The following is an 18,448-nucleotide window of genomic DNA, read 5'->3' on the forward strand; positions in this document are numbered from 1 at the left end:
CTTGTAGTTGTTATGTAAAAACTAGTCGGCAGGCCACAAGCTCCCTGCTCTGCTCCATTCCGACCTGACGTTTTGTCTTCCTCTTCCGAACTGGAATCTGGCTCAGAACTGTATGGCTGGATACCTCCAATATTCCTTGCCTTTTTTTTCTTTTCGCTCTGCTAATGTTCGGCTGGGCACATGAGGGGCCAGTGGGAGAGTAAACAGATGGATAATGGGAAGTTGGAGCGACGTTGCTCTGCGCCAACAGACAAAATTCTTTTTCTTTTTTTTTTATTCTGGCTACAAACAACATACTTATAATTAAAAGACCACTGTGAACGCTTTTAAATAGATCTTCAGATGATCGGAGTGGGACATGAAGGGTTCCATACAACAGTCAAATGGAAAACAGCCTGAGTGTCTGACTAGTTAGACAGGTTGTGGGTAAAAAAGAACCTTTGTGTGTCTGTGTGTGAATGTGTGTTTTTTAAACTGGCCTGCTTCTTGATACCATGTAATTTGCCAGAGAGCCAGAACAAACAACAAGTCTCCCCATGGTGTTAATGAGTATTTAGACTAGACAAAATAAAGATGACACCAGTGAGGAACAGTCTGATAAACCTGACTGGAAGCCAGATTTGGAAAAGATGTAGACAACAGCTGAACTGATTTTCTTTTAGAGTGAGCTAATTGGTCAGAAAGAATCTAAAAAATTTCAAGCTTCAGACTCTTCAGCTGTAGCCTTGTTGTCTTCCGTCAAATAAGCTGAATGAACTCGTCAGACGCTTGTACTGGAGTCCATTATTTTCAGTTTGGGTGCATCTTTTGTCCTCTCTCTTCGTAGAACAATTCTATCCACTTACTGTTACTGTTACTGTTTTTACATCAAACACCAGAGAATAAATGGATCAGCCATGTTAAGGTGACATTTACAAAGGCTTTTGTGGCTGGCTGAACGCCTGACATTTACATCATATCGATAAGACGCCAAAAAGCAAACAACATGTATTAAAGGCAGCATTTCTCTGGTTTTCTCTCTAGAAATGTATTTCTACTTTCCCTATTTTGAAGCCCAGTCCTTAAAGCCCCACTCCAATGAAAATTATGTTTTTAGTGTATTTAACAGGTCCTTGTAGCATTTTTCATGATATAAAATATTTATAAACAAAATTCAGCTTAAAATTGCATTTCTGCGTATTTCTTTATTCAAATCAGTGTGAATCAGGAGCAGACCGAAAAGGCCCATCGGAAAAAGCCTGTAAAAGTGACATAGGTACTGCAGGCGGTAAGCCACGAGCTCCCTGCTCCGCTCTATTCTGATGCATCCACTTGGTTGGTATTGTGAGGGGCTGTAAGCTAGTGGGAGAGCCTGTAAACAGATGGATGACGGGAAGTAGGAGTGGGCTTAAAACTTAAAGGCAAATTTCTAATGTACATGTGCCGCTCTGCAGAAACTATGTCCAAGAAAACAGCAGTTGCTTTTTTAAAATTTTGGCTAAAAACAGCATAATCATGATTAAAAGCCCACTGGGAACGCTTTTAAAATAGATCAAAAGATGATTGGAGTGGGACTTTAATCAGTCTATGTTTGTGTATCTTCCTGACACAAACTCCAAGAACATCAGGAGCCCAAAACAAGCCTGCCATGAAAAAGATCTGAAAGTAGAAACATGTGAAAGAATGCCTTTTTCCATCCAGGCCTCTTTCTCGTGACCCTGGAACCTTTCCTCCTCCTGATTTTGCTGCATGGTTGCTTGTGTGCACACCCGTTTGTGTGTGCTCGTGCGCATGTTCTCAGTATGATCTTCAGCTCCACTGTAGGGAATCAGATCACTGAGAGCACACAGCTGTGTGTTTTCTCGTCTGGGGAAAGAATAGTCTGGGGGACAGATACTATGAGGTTTGGACTTTACCGCCTAAGGCGTACTTCTCTGGGGTGTTTACCATGAATGTGACAAAGACACATTGGGTTACATGAATAATTCACTATACAAACAGTGTGGTTTAGCCCACTCAAAATACACTAGAAGAAGTAAGTTTCCCACACAAAGTAAACACCAGCAGCTGATAATTCCTGTAGGTGGTTTTGGTGATTTCTGATTTTATGCAACAAGACTTCTGAGATATTCAGATATTTTGCAGAGTGTCATTGTTATAGTGACCTTGATATTTTATGGTCTATCACTTCTCATTAGGATAATAAATGTAGTCAGAAGTGATAAGCATAAATGTGACATATTGAGACCAAGCTAAAGGCTGATAAAGTAAAAGGCTATGGCTTGCTGTCTGTCAGCTCTGTGGTATTCAGGAATTTTACAGCCCTCAAACAGTTAGTGGTTACTGTTGCCCCGAAAGAGAAGGTGGTGTGATGAGGGTTTGGCTAGGCCTGCGGTTAGTCAGTTGGACAGCTGTTATATTGGAGAGAAACTGTTCCACCCTCCCTCATTCCCTTGTTCTCTATCCCTATGTTGCCTGACACTCCCACTCTAATGAAGGGCCCTGTTAAAACCATGCAGATATAATAGCACTGTGTAGTCCACACAAACACTCATGGGCAAGCACACACCCAAGGTCAATTAAACAGATGACTTTCATGTGAGAGCTTGAGTTGCATGGCTGTGGACCAAGCATTGGATCAGATTACACAGAGCTGGTGCTCCTTTTTTTGCTGTATTTATGGGTGGTCTTAACATTCTCTGGGTATTTGCTAAATCATTATTTCTGCCATGAATTATTTTAGAATTCTCCATGAGACAATGATGCCTGACAAAACATTATCTGCATGACTGTGCACGTCAGGGTTAGAGCACAGGCCGGGATGAGAATAGCAGCCAAATACATTATAAATGTAAGAACAGCATTGGGTTTCGTGGATCTTTAATCATTAAAATTGGGCATAGTGGACAGACGAACGGCAGACAGAGACATTCTGCTTTATACCCACACACACATAGAAAGGATCTCATCGTCAAACTATCATCTGCCGTGTAATCATATCCCTGATTAGCCTCTTAGCATTTTTCCTTCAACAGAAGGTCATGTAATCTATTTACTTTTATGCAGCATACATTATTACAGCAAACCCCTGCATGTTCTGTGTTGGATTTAGTTATATATGCATGAATTTTAAAATTACATTTAAGAACTTTTAGGGAATAATAAGGAATAGTAAAGGATGCCTTCTCTTGCAGAAAACTTCGGTAGTTCTTGTTGTGCTGAACATGTTTTACCTTGGAAAGTAGACTTCACAGGATGTAGCTTTAATTTGCTGAAGTGGATGAAGGAAGTATATACACACCAGGCCACAATGTAAAGCATCTGGATTGAGTTTTCTCCTGCTGACCTTTCTCAATGAATAATACCTTCTTCTGTTTGACTATGAGGTCAGCTAGCAGCCAAAGCAGCCAGCTAGCTCCTTTTTCAATGATTCATAGGACTTACAGAACGGTCATGTGGGAGAGTACCTACGTTTACAGAATCTGAAGGCATGAAATGTCAGCATGATATCTCCGATCTCTCATGGATTTCCCTGATATTGGTCCTGAAATGATTCATGACCAAATTCTTTGGTATATGTCATATGTAATTGTAAGCTAAATCACATTTTTTGCATGATGGGGAGTCTTGTTTACAGTGCAAGAGTGAAAAGAACTGCCATGTGTATTATTCTGGCTATTTGCTGTTGGGAGAACAAGTTCTGCAGTTTCTCAGCCTCCTGAAAACTGTCATATTATGAGTCAAAAAGTCATGGTGCATGTAACGTGAAACAGCTCTTTGATCTAATGAACTCCTTTATGCTGCATGGTATCAGAAAAAAAAATATTCTTTTGGTTTTTATCCCAACATCTGTTTGACAAATGCTCCTAACAGCCACTAGATCTGCAGTGGAAACTTCCAAAATGCTGAGAAAAGGAATTTTCACTTTGGAAAGCAGTGGAATGGAAAGCACGCACAATGGCATCTTCAGCACAGATGATGTGAAGGAGAAAGCAGTCCAAAAATAAAGGACGCCAAATGTAAAAGTTCAGCGAGTTAATATTAGCTCACAGTTTCATCAGATTTACCCAACTATTCTCACATTTGCCACATTTTTGATCACAGTTAAATCTGAAATTACTGCAAATAAAAGTGAAAAATGTTAAACGTAAGAGAGTTGACTTAAATCAATATATTTAAATATGTTTATGTCCCAATGTTGAAACATTGAAAAGTACTATTTCTATTAATTAATTACACTTATAATCCCTTTTAAACTTTACATGTCGTATTTATACTTCATATGCAAATGAAATATTATTTTATGTTTATTATTTATCTTTGACACTGAATTGAAAATTTCAATTTAGAGTACACAATTATATTAACATCAAACATTCACTTTTAGAATTATAACATTAAATACATTTCTGAAAATAATCTGATTTACCAGCTCGATTTGATTTTAACATTTAGACTTAACATAAAACATTTAAGTTACAGATCAACATTTAAACAAATGTATCTAACTTTAGATTTAGAATAACAGTTCATCATACACTTAGATTCATTATACAGGTGTATATCTAAAGGTTTTAATTTATATTTAGAAGTTACATTTAGATTTATAAGAAATATATATATATATATATATATATATATATATATTTATTTATTTTCTTTCATTCAACATAAAGATTTACATATACATTTAATATTTTTGTTCAACCCTTTATATCATATGTTGCTAAATTGCAACAAATTAATATGTCCAGGACTCAACTTAATTTAGTGTCACCTTGAACTTAAAAAAACATTAAAAGATATTTTTGTATATAATTGGAAATAAATACAGGCATAATTGGGTTAATATATATGTTAACATGTCTTCTTACCATTTAAATCAACATGCTTTTAACTAACAGATAATATTGTTTTTAATCAGTCTGTCCTAAATTTGATTAAAAAAAATAGAGCAAATGTGAGAAAAGATGGTTCATCAGATCAAACTCTGAGTTAGTTGTAATTAGTTGAGTTATCACAAACAAAATACAGACATTGTCTCATAACATATAAAACAACCAATTTGAAAACAAACAAAAGACAGCAGCGCTCAGGTTACACAATGACAATGCATTTAGGAATCCATACAAGGAATTGAAGCAGTTAAAAGTCAATATTTGTTTTCTTCCCAGAATACTGCATGGTATCCATTTAATACCATAATCCTGTGAGACTTTTCCACTGCCTGCCCTTGGCGCTACATCCTGTGGAGTTTGGAGGAAGGCAGTCTTGTGACTGTTTATGGACGAGACACTTCGAAATACCCCACCCAAATTTAGGGAGTCTGTTTTCAGCCAGCACTATTTAATGAAATACAAAAGGCTTTGCACAAGTAAGCGGCTGAACAAAAAAAAAAAAAAAATGCCACAAAGATGGACACGAACAAGCTGTGAGATGAAAGCTGGTGTTTACACTTTAAGGCAATGACGAAGGAGAACTGAGTAAAAAAAACTTTAATCATTTTTTTTGAATGGTCAACATTAAATTGTGGTAAAGCCAATGTCAGCGTTTTTCTCCACAGGCCAAAAACAGCAGGTGTGTGGGTGGGAGTCAAAGCACGCTGCTAATTCTTCTGGAAATATCTCCATACCAAGACAGCCCTTTAATAAAACAAATCTCAAAACGCATTTGGCACATGCCACCACTTAAAGGCTGTGTTTTCCCTCCTCAGACCACTTTATTTTTAACCTCTCGTTTGTCAAACATAACATACAGCAGGGAAAAGGAAAGGTAGTGGTTAATGCTGGCTTTAATTAATTATGCTTTTCTGGTCTTCCATCCTCAGGAGGCTTTTCTGTCATAGTTTTCCTTTTACTGGATGCAGAAATAAACTACTTACAATGTTTTAGGAAAGTATATTTTCCTTTTTTTATCAGTTTTGTTGGAAATAATTGGATGCAGACGTATAAAATCCCCAAATAAATGTTTTCTACTACCAAAAATGTAAATGACTGCCAATAGTTTTGTAAAAAATTCTCCTTGAAATTATTATAACTCATCAGTTTGCAAACTTCTTTTCTGTGACCTTTTACCCTTCAAACTTCGCCAAATAGAGGTTTGCTCCTTAAATGTTGAACGTTTACATATAACTCAGACCTGTTTTAATACAGAAAAACGTAATTGGTCAGTTTACTGCTTTAAATTGAAATCCAGTGTCACCACTTTTTTTTTTTTTTTATCATTTTATAATTTTGTGACTTGTTTCATAGGGGAGATTGTGTTCCTTTTTTCATGCTGCTCGTTTTCTTTTTCTCTTCCTTTTTCTTTCATCTCTCTTTGTGTAGACGAAGTACAGTCTTTATCACACATAAATGGGTCCCTACTGACTTCAGGAGCCCTTTCTTCATTACCAGCCTCACCCACTCCACCCATGGACTCCCCTGTGCCATCAGTGTGTTCTCTCCTTCCGGCGCCCACTCCACCCCTGAACCCTCCGTCCTCCTCCTCCCCAAACTGTGGCAGCAGCAGCACTAGTTCTGATCAGCCAGGATCTGGACCTGTGGTTGCAGCCGCTGCTGGCACCCCGACCTCCAGCAGCCCGTCTAACCCAGAAACAGAGGACGACAAAGCCAAGAAGCTGCTGTACTGCTCGCTGTGCAAAGTGGCTGTCAACTCCTTGTCACAGCTTGAAGCCCACAATAAAGGTAGGTGAGCTCAGAGTTTCTGAAAACCTGCAATCTAGAATTGTTTTCCTGAAAATAACAATTAAATAATTAGTTGTGGATTAAGTAGTAATGAGTTACTGAAAAGTCCTTATATTTTCAGATGCAACTTCAGTACAGTAGCTCAATTGCACTGTTTATGTTGGAAACTCTACATGAATGCGAGTTTGGCAAAGAAAAACCAAGGCAGAATATTCATGATCATTACATCACATTAAAGACACACTCCAAAGAAAATCACGTTTTTTCAAAATGCTCTTGTGACATTTTTCTCATAATTGAGGCTATATAGAAAATTAAGATTAAAATACCATTTCTGAGTTTTTCTTTATTCAAATTACTATGAATCAGGAGCAGACAAAGAAAAAGTCATTCGAGAAAGCTTGTAGCTGTGACGTCGGTATAGTCGGCGGGCCACATGGTCCTCGCTCCATTTTGACCCATGTCCCTCTTCATTTTCCTCATCTGAGCTGGTATCTGGCTCAAAACTGTACGGCTGGATAGTTCTGATATTAGTCGCCATTTTTATTGCAACACTAAGAATAGGCTGGGGTGTGAGGGGCTATGAGACAGCAGGAGAGCATATAAACTGGGTGACGGGGAGTGGGGGCAGGCTTACTTCACGGCAACTGTCCCGGTGAATTTCTGACAAACTACTGCCGCTCTGCAGAAACTATGTCCTAGAATATGACAGGTTTCTTCTTTTGGTCTAAAAAAATGGCATAATCATAGTTAAAAGCCCACAGGGAACACTTTTACAACTTATCAAATGTGACTTGAAGACATTTTTGCCACAGATCCGCAGATTAAGTTTCCTTGAGATGAGTCACAACACAGAAATAAATTCACTCAACACAAAAAAAGCTTTCACATAAACTTTGATGGCTTTAGACATTTCTTTTCTCAAAGATAATCCCATGTACCACCTGAAAAATGCAGCTGATTTACACCTGATAAATTTAGCTTTCAATTCAAAATATTACATCAATCAAGCAGTGTCTATCAGGACTAAAACAAATATGAAAGAAAGTTCGGAAAAAAAGTATAGTCTCTCCCCTGCATATTCATGAACTTTTTACCAGAATTTTGTTCTTTTAACAGTCTCAGAGCACATGTACGTCTGACTGCAAATGTTATTTAAATTGGCAGTGCAAACAAGCATGGTATATGTAAACTGTTCTAGATTTTATTTTAGCCCATAACTACAACCACTACACCAATAAAGGGTAGAAAAACTGAAACATGTTTCTGCTTTTTTTTTTTTTTTACATTCATAGCCGAATTAAAACTTTTTTGTGAAATTAGTTGGGATTTCTTTTTTACTACCTTAGATTTTTACAAGGAGGGTCTCTGAATTTCATCTATTTGCGGTCTTTGATAAATAAATGACTTTGTCAGTGTCTCAGGTTAAGCTAATAGAATTGGGCACTTAAAGGAACACTGATAAACAGATAAATGACCTGTTTGACACTGACATTCCTGGCCTCTGTAATCTAGAGTACTGTTCTCCTATGGTTTCAAAAGGTTTGAAAGGGTCTCACTCTGCTAACTCATGCACACAAGCGGTTAGCGCACTCATAAAAGACAATTGTATTTTCTTCTCTAAACATTAAAACAGGTATGTGTTTTACTTCTGTTGTAGACATGGAAATTAAAATTAATGTAAAGGAAAAAAATATTTCCCATCCTATTATAATGAGACATTTAGCCCTTATGTGTCCTTAAATGAAAAAGATAATTAAATCCTGGCCTTTTTTTAAAAACAGATGAACAACCTTATGTTTGATTAGAGTAGATTTTTACTGAATCTAAATGGGATTGAAACTGATTGAGTGGTTTTCTGACCTTAGTGGTGTTCTGCTCTGCATTTAGCATCCCAGGCTCCAGTCTAGCACCTGTTTCCCATCACAAAACCAGCGAGTCTGTAGTTCAAAGGTGCTCGTTTGATAAAAGACTTTCCTAAATCCAAATTTCTGACTATTTATTGTCTTCTGCTCAGCAGATGACTCCATCAGCTGTTGCAGAGTTGACTATTTTATTGTAAATGTGTATGTAGTTTATTGATCTTATCTAGGTGAAGTTATTTTCAAAAGCTGGACATTTTCCATTCAAAGCTTCCTGACCAAAAAAAGTTTCCAGCAGTTTTGCTAAGATGATGTAATATTGTTGTCCAAATCCTGACCCCAGTCTCGTTGAAATGCACTGTCAGGATATTGCAGAGAAATGTACAGCAGCTAAAGTCGGACTGATAAGGCCATCAAGCCTCAAACTTGTGTCAAACCAATGATGTCTTGCGTTGGTATTTGTATCTTTTTACCTGTTGGTAAAGCTGAAAGGAAATAAAGGATGTTCTAATACTTTAAAATATAAAAAAAACAGAATATAGAGAGGGTTGCTTTATCTCTCATGGATTTCCCTGATATTTCCTTTTTGTTTTTTTTGTGTTTGGTAATTCAAACAATAAGATTAGAATGCAAACAAATTTAAATTACCACAATAAAAACTATGAACTGTAATTATGCACCGTTGCTGATTCCTGGCAGCCTTGAGCACTGAGATCCAGCTTCCTTGGCCAGACATGACAGCACCAACAATAACTTCCTAAGAAGTCCAATCAATATCCTTGCAGTAACTATCTCCATATTGGGAGAAGGACAGACATCCCTGAGTGCCGTATGTTATTTACTTTTGTGTCTGCTCTAATTAAATCCACGTTATTTCTTTTAATGGCAAATCAATGACATTTGCCTGTTTGACCTTTTTTACTCTGGGTTTGTGTGTTCGTTTAAAAGCTGTAAAACTGCCAGGGTTGAGATCTCTGCTCAGAGTATACTATCAGCTGCTTAGTTTGAAAGATCAAGCCCAAAAGAAAAGTTAGAGCAGCTGTGAGTACTAAAATCTGGAAATAATCATATTCGTCCATACTTTCACTTCAAAACTGTAGATGTTTGCAAGGATTAAAAGTGAAAGCATATGTCATGCAGATATCAAGGCGTAAGCAGTGTACAGGTAAAGAACAGACTGCCCTTTAACAAAGGAAGGAAGCCGAAAAGATGTTATACCAACATTTGTTCAACTTCCTAAAGTAAGCTGCAATACTTTTTGTTGGTACACACAAATCAAATGTGTTTTATTTTTTTCATGCCACATAATGTTTTTTTTTACCTTTTATCACCACATCTTTATTAAGAGTTTTTAAGGATACATCAAACTCAGTGCTAATAATAGATTACAGATTACATACAGAGGTCACTTTAGTGACTATTTTAGATATAATCTGGATGAGTAAAGATACTGACCTTATATTATGGATTAAATAAATAAACAAATAAGAAATATATGACTGCCAATATCTATTTTTATTTTTTAATTAATGTATTTTTTGTAAAATATAGCTGCTTAGTCTGTGTATTTAAATAACTAAAAAATACAAATTCACAAATAAACATTTCTGTTATTAAAATTGGTCTTTGTGTTCAAGAAGCCAATTACCTGATTTGATCAAAGTCTTTCATTACATTAAACAGGGTCTGATAACCTTTCACAGTTTGTACAATATTTGTTTTTTACAAAAGCACTTAATGATGTGTGATTGTAAACATTGATGATATTTTACTTTAGGGTGTAAAAGGGTGACCCCTTTGAGAAAAAACCCGAATTAGTAAAATTAAGCTATTTAATGTATTTTTTTATTTTTTGTTGTTTTTTGTCAGAGCATAAGCAGTGTGTTCTTACAACAATATCCTTGGACCAAATGTCAAACATGTGAATTAAAAGAGCTAAAAAAATATTATTTTTTCCCCAAAATATTTGATATTAATTAAAAAAGAATGCAGAATCCAGCATTCTATGGTGAAAATAGTAAAGCAACAAACATTCTGAAGCTGTTTGCTGCTTGATTACTGCCCTCTAGTGGTGAAGATTTTACCTTACAATTTCATTAGCAACCTCTTGTTTCTGTCCTGATTTTGCTTCTCCTTATCAGATAATTCAGTCAGTGATTTTTTTTGTTGACCTATAAAAAATAAAATTAATTCTAAAGCAGAAATCTTTGTTGCAACAAGATGCTGTCTAATTTCAGGTTGATGGAAAAACACAAGTTCTCCAATCTGCCTTTTCAGGCTCTGTATTAGCTTTAATTTTGTTTTATCATTGTGGTTATTATAATGTTACTGATTTTTATTTATTTATTTTTATTTTCCTTTACATGAAATAATTCTCTGCAGGTACTAAACACAAAACTATCTTGGAGGCACGGAGTGGGCTGGGCCCCATTAAGGCATACCCTCGCCTAGGCCCCAAGCCTAATGGAGAGCAGGGAGGGGGGCCAGTGGACCCCAACACTCAGGAAAGAACCTTCCACTGTGAAATCTGCAATGTTCGGGTGAATTCTGAACTACAACTCAAACAGGTAGGAGATCAAAGACATTTCACAGACTGATGATGAACGTACTGTGAAATTAAAAGTTCAAATCGCACAGATCCTGTAATATCAGCGTAGTAACATCCAGACACTTCTTGGTTAGTTTTTTCACATATACAGTTTTTATGTTTATAATTTTGTACTCAATGATCTACAGAGACAGATAAAATCTCTTATCTGCTGGTTGCTCCAAAAGCAGATCTCTTCTGCTCTCATGGACAAATCCCTCAACTAGTGGAGTTCCCAATGTATCATGGATACTGTAGGATTTGTAAATTGCGTTAAACTATCCACTGAATTTTATTCCGATTAAATGAATTAAGTAGAAAAAGATGGCTGTGACTTTGTGCCTACAGACTTTTCATTAATAGCTTTTTCTATGAAACACATGAGAAACCGTATTTTCCGGACTATAAGTCGCCCTTTTTTTCATAGTTTGGCAAGGGGTGCGACTTATACTCCGCAGCGACTTATATTAGAAATAAATTGAAATAAATTCATTGTTAACCGTCCTGTTATGTTCATCTGTGAGGAACAGAGATGATGTTACTGGGTCAATTTGATGTATGAGGTATGTTAAGTGTTAAGAGTATGTTAAGTGACTCAGAGAATCAGCAAACCTTTTTTTACAATAGGATCTTGAAGGCTAAAAACAGAATATTCTATTTTCCAATGATTTCATAGATTAAGAAATGCAATAAAAATGACAACTGTTTCTACAAATACAGGATGAAAACAGAGTATTAGTTTGCCAAAGATGCTTCATGAAAAGAATAAATAAATAAGTATGAGAAAGAATTACTGTGAAATTATGAGATAAACAGTCTGCTATCATTGTTTCATATGAGGTTGTGAAAGTTATTAGTTCTTGGTCTCAGATTTTGTCAAATAAATTTCCAGTCAAAATGCGACTTACAGTCCAGTGCGACTTATTTGTGTTTTTTTCTACTTTATAATGCATTTTTGGGCTGGTGCGACTTTTACTCTGGAGCGACTTCTAGTCCGGAAAATACGGTATATGAATTGAGGTGTTCTTTGTTTGCAGCACATATCAAGTCGACGGCATCGGGATGGTATGGCGGGAAAGCCTAACCCCCTCCTCAGCCGACACAAGAAGCACAGGGGAGCTGATCTGACGGTAACCTTTCTATGTTTCTCTTTTTTTTAATCAATTTTAAGACATAATTTTACTAAATCAAGTACAATGCTTCACACTTGTGTCTGCAAAAGGTAAATTAGGCTGTGACAGTAAAACACTTCTAAGAAGTGTGAACTGTGAAGTGTGAAGTGTGTTGGTACCGATGTTACCATTACTGTTTACTGAAATCATGAATGAATGTTTTCTAAAGATAACCAATCATTACTAGGCACTGGATTTTGCTACTTGAAAAGAATCTATCGGATCAGAACCGGATTACAAAAACTGTAAAACTATAAAATGACTTAACTCAGTAGGGGATTAGATAAATTCGCTTCTTCCCACTCCTTTTCGAGCAATAAATCAACCTCTACTTGACTTTAGTTAATGCTCACTGTATTTTATTAAGCAAATGTGATTTAAGTGACTTTTTTGTTTTGTTTTCAACATTACTGTAATGAGTTGGTAAATACGTGTAAATTCTTTATTGCTTTGACTACAATGCTTGAAATAAATCAAATCAAATCAAGATAGTATGCACCATTTAACATTTATCAATGAAATCTTGAAACACTGGAGGAACTAAACTACTTTTGTAGAGTTTTACATCAGGTCCTACACTGTGTGTAGATTGTTGGAGAAGCAGGTAAAAGCTAGAATTGGGGTGTCTGAGTCCAGTCCTCGAGATTCTGCATCCTGCTGGTTTTTCAGAAACCCAGCTGTACCTGCAGCTGATTCTCTGGATCAGATGTGTTTTTCCAGTGAGAAGCCACAGTGGCAGGTTAGGTGGAAAACACGAAGGACATGAAGGACATAGGCCTAAAGTTTGACGTATGGGAGCCTGATGATAGGTAGAGGGAGGACAAGCTGGTTGGACACTAGATAGAACACTATTGTGTGATGTCTGTAAAGAAAATGGTAAGAGTGTAAAAGTTAATTTTAAAACAAAAAGTAGCACTTGAGACCACTGAACTACTGCTAACCTGTTGTAAATGTTATAGTTGAAAACTTAACTGAAATGAACTTCAACCCTTTTTTTGACTTTACCTGGAGCTAGTATTCTATTTCAACTTCCTCTCTGTCTTGTTTTTGTGATTTATTTTAGTCTTCTTTGAACTTCTCCAAGGATCTCACCAAAGCTTTGGGTGCAGGGCTGTTGCCCAACCCTTTGGCTGTTGCAGCCGCAATGGCTGCTGCAGCATCCTCAAATCAGCTGGCTATGCGTGCAGCTGCTCCTGGGCACCATCCGCACCCTCATCACCTCTTACAAGGCCACCATCTGAGCCACGCTATCCTGAGACCGGCCCCCGGGCCGATCCGCACCACCCATGGGCCGATCCTCTTTTCTCCCTACTGAAACCTCACCGTGGGATTTTAGCCAGTCAGGAACATCCACTCCAAAAGCACACTGTGAAGCTACAAAATGATCAACAAACAGCAACTGACAGGTGGAAAACAATAAAAAATACTATCATTTTCAAAACGAGGGAAAGCAGCAATGAAAGGAGTGTTACACCCCTTTTTCCCTTTACCTGAAACTCTCCATTCACTCTGTATTTTTCAAAAACAATTTTAGGATCTGCAGGTGGAACAAATGGAGAGATAAAATACTTATGCATTGAACTCCCTTTTGCTTTTCTCACTTCCTTGGGTGTACCCTTGAACTGTGTTCCGAAGAAATACGACAGACCTTTCTTGAAACTTCAAACCACGCATAGTGCAGCAACATTGCTAATCCGGGCCAGGCTGCTTTCCTCTGTCACCACGACATCAGCGTGTTCTCGTCCTATGCACATCAAAAATCAAGACAGTGATGTTTTGTCAGTAGGGTAGCAGCTTTCATCGGTATTTGTATGCGCCACATGCAGCTGAGGCAGCCTCCACGGTACTGTACATGTCCTGCTCCAGAGGTCAGCTGCTCTTCCATTTGTGAGACTACATTGCGAAATGCAGCATGACTTTGGCTGACGAGCAGGTGGTACTCATGTCTGACAGGATGGTTATGAGAGCAGAACAACGACTGGGGGGGGTTACAGTCCTTTATCATTTCCGGAGAGGTGAGGTGAGAGAATGACTGGCATGGGTCAGTGGATGGATTGACCACAGGCAGCATGCAGTCCTGAGCTAGTCTGCTATTTAAAATAGACTGTACCAACAAAAGCCTGCTGGAGGGCGTATCTGCCAACCTCCATAACAGTCAGTCTGGGCTCAGCTAATTCAAAAGGGGATGAAGAAGCAGCAGAAATCAGTTACTGGTTACACTCTATGCTTCTGTATTTATAAACTGGTTTTAATGTTTAGATTTATTCCTTTTTCAGTGAACAAATTCTCTATTAAAGTGCAACCAAGCACGGCAATATAGAGGGCATGGGTAATCTCTTTGCAATGTCAAACAGAGTTGACATCCTCACCTCGTCTTGGTCTTCATTTTCAGGCTCATTCACTCTGTAGATGTGCAGGTATGACTTAGATGTGACCCTGTGTTCCGATGGATCTTCTTTTCCATACATCTTCCTAATAAGGCTCTGCAGGAACAGGATTTTGCATCACTGTGTTGACCCCTCCCATTCTTGTGCAGCCCTCCTACTCCTCACCTAACTGGCATCCAAAGGTCATTTAAGTCAATTATAGAAAGGCAAATGTGGCAACTGGCAGAACATAACAGTGAAAGAAAACAAATTGTATCAAGGGAGATGAAAGCCAAATAGATTCTAAGAAAAATGATCTTGAGCTGGAGCGACAACCGAGCCAGAAGCCAAGGGGAAGCCACCCCGAGTGGGAGCCGAGACGCCAAGCTCAGAGCATCTCTTATTACTTCCTGTCTTACAACTGAAAGCCATGAAATGCACCATGATTTGTTTTAGCTTTACAAAGAATGGTAAGCACTTTGTTTTTATTGGTTTGGACTGTTGGTCTGTGTTTATATCACACATAAAATTAGCAAAAATAATAAATACATGAATATTTTTGTAGGTAGCAAATATTATTGTCATCCATGAAAATAATTAAAAAGTGGGGGGTGGGGGGGGGGGGTGGAATGATTGTTATGTGCTCTGTAAGTAATCCAGACAGATTGTTAAACATTGGAGAGCCACAGAAACTATCTTGACTGACAGCTTGACATAACAACCCCTTCCTGAAAAGGTGTACACTGTGCCCTTTCATTGAGAAGCAATGAGCTCTTATGTCTTACCTTTGTTTGAATATTGCAATGCAATGAGCAATTTTTATCAGAGTGACTTGTTATCATTGTGACATGTTGTGACATGTTGTCTGGAGTCATGTGTAAACCTGGAGCATGCCAGCAGACAGACTTTTCCGTTCTTCCATGGGGAGTTCAAGTCCTCCAGAGGGTTGAGGGTGGGGGGGTGAAGCAGCAGATGGAGGGCTAGCTCGACACAGGGACCGACCCTTCATATTAAAGGGCCTTTTAACAATGGGAATCTCTGCTTGGGGAACAGGGTACAAAAAACATGCATCAAGGGATCTGAGGCAGATGACCTGTTCAACAGGATCAATTTTGTTTGCATTTGTTTGTTTGTTTTGTTTTTTTCTTTGTGTGAAAAGTGTCTCCAAGTGAAAACCCAGTGGAACATTACTAACGCCATTGCTAAAAGAAGAAGTTGGCTCTGTCGCCCGCTTCCACCATTGTGCTCTTTCTTTGTTGCAGAGAGTCCTCTTTAAATTCATTTTGTGAGTGAGACAATATTCCAAGATTTGTGCTTGACTTTCTGTTGGTGTGTAAACTGTATGTATTCTGGTTTGTGCTGCTCTCTCTCCTTCTCCTGAAGAGAAGAGGCAGCCTGATTCAATAAAGTGGCCTAACACTAAATCAAAAATCAGAAATCTGTTGGCTTTAGAGAGGCTAATCAGCTATCAACGGCTCTTTCATAGTACTGCATTGTGGTCCAATCAAGGTGGGTCAGTCAGCACCAGAAATACGTTCATATTGTCGTTGACATGTTCATCACGTGGTAAATGCCAATGAGTCATTCTCATTATGCACATTTGGGAATTAAATGTTAGACTCCTGTTTTATGAGCAGGTACATCATGTTAGCTGTGTTTAGGCTCCTAGCCTTAGCCTTATTCTGCCCTCAGTCTCAGAGAGATGAAGAGGCTTTGGTGTAATTTCATTTTGCCAATAAAGTTATTTTTGAACTTCATTATCTAAGGGATGACAAGTTTGTATGGCGAACTGTAGCAATACCTGAATCATTCTGGCTACTATCGTTTTTTGCAATAAGAAACTGAAATGTGTATGTGAGTACAACATTATAAATGTAATTTAAGTGAAAAAAAATCTATGGGTCTCAAGAGAAACCATGATGGTAAAAGTAAATGTCAATAAAATATTCAATGTTAAAGCAGGTTGTTTCATTTTTGTCTCGGTTGTTTTGTGAACCAGTGTAGCCAAGTGGATTCTATCACTAGGGAGAATTCTTTGGGTGCATGCCGGATTTGCACATGAAAGCTCAAAGCTGTTATAATTCAAATTGACGGGGCCTGATTCTGCTAAAAACAAAAAAAAACAAAAAAATCAAGTTTGGCTGTTTGTGATGTTGCAAAAATACATTAATAGAATATATGGTTGAGGTTGTCTATATATAAAATTTGTACTGTTACATAAACCATCACTATACTCGCTTTTCACTAACATTTTAGCATTTATGCATCAACATCCGCTGTTCATTATTGTGATGAGCTCCCACGTAGAATCCTTTAGTCATAGGTGTAGTAGAGAGCAATTGCATGGTTTCGTTTATGCCAGAATAATGGCTGCCTGTGTATCATTAATGTTCACTGAACATGTCTGATTGGCAGATTGAGCCCGAGGTTAATAATCAAGTTTATTTTTGTCCTTATGTAATGCAGGACAACACCAACCATGTGCAAGCTGCATGTGCACTGAACTGGATGCTTTATTTTAATCCACAGAGTAGCAGTGTACAGACAACAGAGACAAACTATTTTTCTTTGTTTTGGTTTTTTGGTTGTTTTTTTCCCTTTTACAGTTTTTCTTCTTTGACAACACATCCCATGCCAAGAAAGCCGAAAACAGTCTACTGTAATTTACCAGAAGGAAGTTGGACTCTTTCCATGTGTTTCAATATCTATGCATCAAGAGAATTTCTCTGGACTTGCATTTATGCATCTGTGATCAGTACATTATGTCCACTAGATGGCGATGTTTGGAAGCCTGTTAATTTGAGTTTCAGTTTAAAAAGTCTGACAATATTTAATTTGAAGAAAAAAATGAGCTTCACATTATTTTCTGTAAGCATTTTATTTAGCATAGAGTAGCACTTCACTTGTAAAAATAGCTTTAAAATTGTAATATCCAGAGTTCAAGAGGAAAGAAAAATGACCCCAATGGAAATAACAATTTTTGTGTTTAGTCTCATGTTTTTTAAAGCACATTCACCTAATATCACTGAAGATATTTATTGTATTTTCTTTTAAAAGTTGGCTTTTTAGTAAAGTCTGCTTTACAGTTCATGTTCTTGCAGCTGTATAGTTCAGTTTTTGTTCTAGTTCCATGAATCATAATCCTAAGATTATTTATCATGTGCAACAACAGCTACAAAAGCCGTAAAAAAGTGGGATGTTAAAGCATTTTTTAAAGCAAAAAAACAACAACAATAAACCCCTGAGTGTACACACCCTGACACCCATAGAAATGCTGAGGGGATTTGTGCTCTGGGCTGAGGCAATCACGACAGGAGAAGAGTGTAAAATGAAAACTGAAGAGGCAGATTGGTATCACTAAACCTATCTCTGAGAAAGGCAGTCATTTTTTTGTTTCTCCCCCTTTTTTTCCAAATTCTTTCAGTTTGTTTATTCATTGCACAAGTTTTCTGTTTATTAGGGATGTTAAAGCCAGAATTCTTTTAGTTTCTTGAACTCTTTTCTTTAATGGAACACCAATAAAATTTCAAACATCTGATTCTATCCTTAAGTCAGTATTCCTAAAAAGTAAGGTGGTCTCTTTTCAGAGTCAGGCTTTAAAAAGTTTAAAATATAAAATTACATTTTCCTGTCAAAGTTTGCTGTTTGTCTCAAATGCAAACAGGTTTTCTTTTTATTTAAATCAATTAACTAATGGATTAACCATCCTGCAAAACCCATTACATGATTTTAAGAATTAGAGCTCTTCTGAAATTAAAAAGTGGCAGGAGCCAGGACAGTTCACCTAGTGACCACT

At 37.4% G+C, this 18,448-nt stretch overlaps 1 protein-coding gene across 4 annotated transcripts in view; it reads left to right on the plus strand.

The window, feature by feature from the left end:
- Nucleotides 1-16,610, plus strand: part of LOC101170514 (zinc finger protein 385A) — a 67,357-nt gene extending 50,747 nt beyond the window's left edge. For all 4 annotated transcript variants that reach the window (XM_011477078.3, XM_004070698.4, XM_020704641.2 and 1 more), the window contains 4 exons: nt 6,306-6,665; nt 10,910-11,094; nt 12,152-12,244; nt 13,350-16,610. In XM_011477078.3, the coding sequence (XP_011475380.1) occupies nt 6,306-6,665; nt 10,910-11,094; nt 12,152-12,244; nt 13,350-13,601 (890 nt within the window). In that variant the 3' untranslated portion in view covers nt 13,602-16,610. The remainder of the gene's footprint in view (nt 1-6,305; nt 6,666-10,909; nt 11,095-12,151; nt 12,245-13,349) is intronic.
- The last annotated feature ends 1,838 nt before the right edge of the window (nt 16,611-18,448 follow it).

The sequence above is a fragment of the Oryzias latipes genome, chromosome 7 (genome assembly GCF_002234675.1).
Source record: "Oryzias latipes chromosome 7, ASM223467v1".
NCBI classification, from domain to species: domain Eukaryota; kingdom Metazoa; phylum Chordata; class Actinopteri; order Beloniformes; family Adrianichthyidae; genus Oryzias; species Oryzias latipes.